This window comes from Phaethon lepturus, unplaced genomic scaffold (genome assembly GCF_000687285.1).
Source record: "Phaethon lepturus isolate BGI_N335 unplaced genomic scaffold, ASM68728v1 scaffold31270, whole genome shotgun sequence".
Lineage (NCBI taxonomy): Eukaryota > Metazoa > Chordata > Aves > Phaethontiformes > Phaethontidae > Phaethon > Phaethon lepturus.
Genome location: NW_010510303.1, coordinates 11,554 through 17,946, shown reverse-complemented (window position 1 = coordinate 17,946; position 6,393 = coordinate 11,554). Strand labels below are relative to the sequence as shown.

The 6,393-nt window shown below is 56.5% G+C and overlaps 1 protein-coding gene across 1 annotated transcript in view; it reads left to right on the top strand.

Moving 5' to 3' along the window:
• Window positions 1–561: 561 nt before the first annotated feature.
• Window positions 562–6,393, top strand: part of EGFL7 (EGF-like-domain, multiple 7) — a gene marked incomplete at its 5' end in the record, with an annotated part of 6,589 nt that continues 757 nt past the window's right edge. The window contains 7 exon segments of the mRNA XM_010296617.1: window positions 562–684; window positions 928–980; window positions 983–1,027; window positions 1,749–1,823; window positions 3,241–3,405; window positions 4,278–4,342; window positions 4,667–4,829. Coding sequence (XP_010294919.1) covers window positions 562–684; window positions 928–980; window positions 983–1,027; window positions 1,749–1,823; window positions 3,241–3,405; window positions 4,278–4,342; window positions 4,667–4,829 — 689 coding nt within the window.

The window sequence follows — 6,393 nt, the reverse complement described above, 5'->3', positions numbered from 1 at the left end:
TTTTTTACTGGATCGCAATTGCCTTAGGAAGACTGGAGGCCTTTCCTCTGGCCTCCGCTTTTTTGTGGTGAGCCTGACCCTTCCTGCGAAACCACTACTGTCCCAGTGACCACAGGCCCATCTGTCTGAGGAGCGCAAAAGTCTTAGAAAGGAAAAATCCACCCAGAAAGTGAAAGATTTTAGGAGAAGGGAGGCAATGAATAGAAAGAAAACTGCTTTGAGTAAATCTCCCCTAAATCTGGGACCTGTCTGCCCTCCTGGGACGGAGGGACTGTGCTGGGGTGGGTGTACGAGGAGGCATCAGCACCTTTGTGCAGGGGCTGGAGAGGAAGAGCCCGTGCAGCCCACAGTGCTCAGCCTTTGTGTCACTGCCCCAAAACAGCTTGAAGTAACCTCCCGGGTCACTCGGGCAATTAGCTGCTGCCGTTTAAATAGCTCTCTGTGGAGAGGCACCGCCAGGCCGTGTCCTGGGCTGCTGTAACTCAGTGCAGCCCCTTTGCCCCGAAGGGAGAAGCAGCGGGTTGTTTTTAGCTGGTGTTTGACCTGCTCCCCTCTCCGCAGCCGCAGAGTCTGTGCCGCGGTGCCGCAGAGCCGGGCGGCCGCCTAATCCGAGTCCCACGTCCAGCCCGTCTACCAGCCCTACCTCACCACCTGCCAGGGCCACCGCCTCTGCAGCACCTACAGGTGAGGGCAGCTGCCTGCGCCATGGACCTGGTCCCTGAGAGGGAGCCGGATGCGTCCCAACAGGGCAGCGACCTGTGAGGGCTGCAGAAAGGGGGAGTCCTGCCTTGATCCATGGGGAAGGGGCTCCTAACCCCTGGGCAGCGGGCGCCAGCACAGGGGGTCTGATCCACTGGCGTGGGAATGGGATGGGGGGCTTGGGGCAGCTGCTCGGTCACCCAGCTCAGCCCCATCCTTGCGTTGCAGGACCATCTACAGGGTTGCCTACCAGCAGGGGCTAAGGCAGATTGGGGACCTTTTTTTGGCTGGAGCAGAGCTAACAGCCACACGTTCAGCTGCAACAGAGGTAAGAGGCTGCTGTGCCACCCCGGTGCCAGCGCTCCCCCTTCCCCAGACCCCATGGGCCAGGTAGCTCAGGTCCCTGGATGAGGAGAGGCAGCCAGCTCTCTCATTTACCCGCACTCTGCCTGTCAGACGGATTCTCCCTATAGGAAAGCATTTAAATTTTTGGCGTCACAACCAAATGCGGTTCAATTTCTGATTAATTCCCAGCCTTTCTATGCTGCCTCGCAGGCCTTTTTCCTTTGGGTTCGCTTATTAACTTTATAGCTACCAGAGGATAAATAAAACAAGTAAGTCCTTTCCATATAAATCAGCAGTAATGGAAAAGAAATGCTTTCAGGAGGCAATCATGATGTACAGCACAAAACAAATGCAAAACACATCATCAGCTAGTCCGTCCCCAGATGAGCTCAGAGCGCAGCACCAGGGGCTCCCCAGGGCCTGCTGCTCCCCGTCCGCCCTCCTCCTCCCGGCTGTGCTGGCTGCAGGTGTCTCGGCCTCTTTCCAGGCTGCAAAACCAAGGTCCTGTTCACCCCACCCATCCTGTGCCCTGTGCACCCCAGTCAGCTCAACCCACTGCTCCGGGGCTGGGGCAGAGCATCCTGGCCCCTGGCTTTTGGTGGGCGTGTGTGCACTGTGTGTACACGCATCCATGGTGGCAGTGGCGGGAGCTGGGGGACCCTCAGAGCTGCCCGGTGATGCTGTGCTTGTATTTGGTCCCGCAGCTCTCTGCTGGAGCTGCGCCTTCCCTGGCAGATGCGCCTGCCTGCCCGGCTGGACGGGGCGAGCCTGCCAGACAGGTACGGGCCAAGCTGCTCCCCTCCGGCTCCATGTGTCGGGCCTGCCCTATTCCGGGGAGCAGTGGGGCTGCCATGGGGCTCTGGAGGTCCTCTGCCCACAGACTGATCCCTTGGTGGGAGACGAGGACCAGCGCTGTGGCTCCTCACCAAGCCTTGGCGTGTGCCTGGTGCTACTCAGACCACAGAGGGGAGCCAGTGTGTTGCCCCTCCACACGCATGCAGCCACACACGCACACCTACATGTATTGCTCCAGGGCAGTGATGCCTGATGGTCTGGACGGGAAGCTCTGCTCCCAGGGGAGCTCTGACCTCCCTTTGGCTGCGTCGGTGCTCTCAGCCCTCGAGTGCAGCCCTGGCATGCACATTTTCCCTCCACTGCTGCTCCGCGCTGGGTCAGCGTGAGCAGAGGCTGTACTCTGCCATGACCGTGCAGCCAGAAACAGGCTTTCTGCAGAGCAGCCATTACACTTGCAGGGTCAGCCGGATATTGTGTATCTGTCTCCCAAGCTTTGTAACTGTCAACTGAGACACCCATTCACTGCAGCGACTAAATCCATAAACTCAAAATATCTGGAGGTGGAGGGGGAGCCTGGCAATCTCCAGGCACCAAGCTCCTCTCCAGCACGAGAGCAGCCTGATGCTCCTCGCCAGGGTGCAGGGAATCAGGCAGTGTGGAGGGCAGCAGTGCTCTGCAGACCCCGGCACACCAGCGTGGTGCAAACCCCTGCCACGGCATTTCCCGGCTTTCCACCCTCCTGTTAGGCAGATGAGGAGCGTGTGGCATTGACCCACGCTGGGCCAGGCAGGGCTGAGCACATCGCTGACAGCTCCGGCTCCAGCACAGGAGGGAAAGGATTTTCCCACTGCCTAAAACAGATTCGCCTGGGCGTGGGAAGCAGCTCAGCTCATTTTGCTTTGTGGGAACAGCTTTAATAACTCCCCCGTGTGAGGAGAGGTTACTGGGTTTTGTACACACTTGAAAGGCTGATAGCTCCTCACCACGGCTGGCTGGAACCAAAACCCCGGCCATAAATCCAGGATGAGAGCTGAGTGCTGCCTGCACCCGCCTGGCCAGAGCTGGGACATTTTTATCACAGTTTTTGTTTCTGGCTCTTTTGTGGGGGCAGCGGGCAGAGGGGAGGAGTCCAAATCCCCTCGGGGTTAGCCCACATTTACTCCAGCCGGGTGCAAGGCTGTCCCAGGAGCTGGCAGGTCTTGTGCTCACCCCCTGCAGTGCTGAGAGCACCCGGAGCTGTGCCCAGCACAAAGGCCAGCTCGGTCTGCGGTCCCATCACATCCCCACCCTGCGTGAGCCCATGTGGCTCTAATGAGGGGAGCAGGACCCCTGCTATTGGGGCTGAGCCGTTCGTGCCCCCTCACCATCCCTGTCCTCACTGAGCCGAACCTGTGGTTTCAGACGTGGATGAGTGTGCCGGCCAGAGCCACGGGTGCAGTCAGCTCTGCATCAACACGGCCGGGAGCTACCACTGCGCTTGCCGGGATGGCTTCAGCCTCGCTGCCGACGACAAGGCGTGCCAGCCCCTGGTGCCAGCGCCCGAGCCAGAAACCTTCAGCCAAGCAGGTAATCGGTCCCCTGTTGCAGAACAGCCCCGGCTGCCTGGGGCCTTCAGTGAAAGCTGAGATTAACACTCAGCATCACAGGGTGCCTGGAGTAGCACTGGCAAAAGACAGGGGAGGGGATGACAGCCAGAACCCCTCAGCTTTATTCCCAGTGATCCCGGAGTCCCTCTACCACCCAACCTCCCCTGTGCACTGCTCCATCTGCAAGGGTGACAGAGCCCATCTGTGGTGTGCGGTGGCCAGGATGCAGCCATTCTCTCCATCATCATCGTTGTCCTTCCTGCAGGGCAAGTCCGGAGCCACGAGGAGCAGCAGGCGCCGCTGGTGACGGCCCATTATTACTTTTGGTACGCGCTGTGACACTTCAAACTCGTACCGTGAGTAATAATGCGCTGTAGCCAGCACGGGCATCACATGAGAAACGCCTGGGAGAGCAGGGCACCGTTTGCATCTGTCCCGCAAGCCACCTGCCCTTATCCTGTGTCCAGGGCCCGCAGCAGGGACAGTCCTTTGTGCCCACCACGGGACAGGGCAGACCCAGGTGCTAACTAATCTGACAACACAGCATGAAAGGCCAGGCTTCACCAGACCTCTTATCCTTTAAGCATCACTCTGCTGCCTGAAAAATCCCTCGCTTTGTTGCAGGTACTCCAGCAGCAAGGAGAGGCTTGTGCGCATTAGCAGCAGGCGTTGAATCCGATTGATGCTCCAGGGGCTGGTCGCAGCACGCAGACCCCAGGGGCTCTCTAGGAGGGGAGCAGAAAGCAGTGGAGCATGGCCTGAGCCCTGCAGCAATGTCTCTCCCCAGCGCCTTCCACGTCACCTCGGGCAATGGGCTTTTACTCACTGACCTTTTCTTGGTCACTTTTTCAGATCCCCCCAGTGAAATGAAGGAAGAAATGAAAGACCTGAAGAGCAGAGTGGAAGCACTGGAGCAGGTGAGCTTTCAGCACACACCTCAACTGCCCTGTTGCAGCTCGAGGCCACATTCAGCCAGCTCCTGCCCTGGGCTGTTCGCAGCCAGGGTTTCCCTCTGCCCTGCTCTATTTTTAACATCATGCTGGCTTCACGCTGCAGCGATCCCAGCTGTGCTCCACGCGGCTGCTCTTCCAGCCCGGCAGCCCTTTGAACGCAACCAAAGCCCCATGAGCCGGCCGGCATGCTGCCCCGGTGGGGTGCACCCCAGCAGGCGACGTGCTACGTCCCACTGGGTGGTCCTCATGGCTGGGGGGACACGCTCACGGCTTCCTGTCTCCCTGCAGAAACTCCAGTTGGTGCTGGCCCCATTCCACAACCTCATGCCATCTGCACCGGAGGACGTCGGCGCAGACCCCATTAGCCGGCTGTCCCACTCCCTCCAGCAACTGGACAGAATCGACTCCCTGAGCGAGCAGATCTCCTTCCTTGAGGAGCGGCTGGAAACATGTAAGTGCCTAGAAAAAGCAGGGTTGAAGTATTTCACTCCACCCACACTGGCCACAGTGAACAAATGTGGGCCAGCAAGATCAGTAACACATATGCCACTATTAATCTATATTTCCCTCAAGCTCAGCAGCCTGTGTTTAATAAAAGATGAACACAGACAGCCCATTAGCTTCTTTTCAAAGCTGTTGGTATGGCTGCATCATCTGACTGCCCTTGTAGCAGCCAAAAATCCTAAGATTGGCAGATAGAAACGTGGCTCTGCGGCAGAAGCAGAGGGAGCCCACTCTGAGCAGTGGGTCATGTCTCGCACTCAACACCCTCACCAGCTGTATTCCCTTCCGGTACTGTTATAACTGAGTCCTTAGAAAAGAAAGCCCAGCTCTTAGGAAATTAACAGTCCAAAAAGTCAATCAGGGGAGTTTAGGGAGTGTGCAGAATTTGGCAGATTTACGAGCCTGGGAAGTTTTAGGCATTTCTTTCTGAAGTCTATGGACCAGTCCTTTGCCAAGCAGTGGGCCAGAGAGGGTCTCCTAAGTAGCAAACTCCGAAGAAGAGACACTGGTGAGAGCTGTCATGTGTGAAATGGCTGAAGGTGGGGGGTCCTGCCTGGTGTGCTCCCCCAGGGAGCAGTGGGGCAGCATCCCCTCAGGTCCCTGCGGCATGTGCACCACTCTCCCCGGAGCACTGCAGCGTGACTCAAGTAGAGCACAAACCATACAAACACTATTTTGATAGGCAGCTCTTTGCAGCTCGTTTTTCCATTAAATAATTCCAGTCAAACACGTCTAGAAACTAGGCATGGCTGGGCAGCTCAGGTGCTGGTGTACAGCAGCAACCTGGAGCTCATGGTGAGGGTGCTTGGAAAGACTTAAGGGGAAACTGTTTCAGGGCATATCCAGTCCCAGTTCACTGCTTGCAGTAATGGCTTAGGTATAAAAGACTTCAAAGAACTTGTTTGAAGACTAAATAGCTGCAAATAGACACTTAAAAAACATCTCAGAAAGGGGTAATCATCAGAACCACTGGGTGTTCCAGTAGACCGAGTTTCCTAGTATTGCCCTGTACGTGTTATTAGTTACAGCACTGAGGAATGTGAGCAGTATCACAAGGTAACATGGATTTATTCCAAGGAATGACTCCAAAGTCAGGACTCCAAAGTCCTGAAATTAACTTCTGCCAAGACTGTTCCAGCAAGCAAAACTTGGTTTTGTCCCTCTCATGGTCTTGAAAGTCCCTGGAGGACACAAGAGTGTCCTTTTGTACTCCAGCAAGCATGGGGGCTGGCACAGGCATCCCACAGAGAGTTAATTTCTGTGCCTTGCGAAGCATTTCACAACTGAATGCTAAGATAGAACTGCACTCTCCAATTATCTGCCTAGTGCGGATGTGTATAAGGACTAAAAAACATTTTCTCTTCTTTAAACCACCACAAGGTCGGATCTCTAAGCCGTAACCATTTTAGCCCCTCTAAGTCTGAATTGCCCCAATTCAGCCCCGACGGTCAATGCTCGGCTGTGACACAGCCGGTTAGCAGCACGACACGCACAGCCACATACGGCTGGGG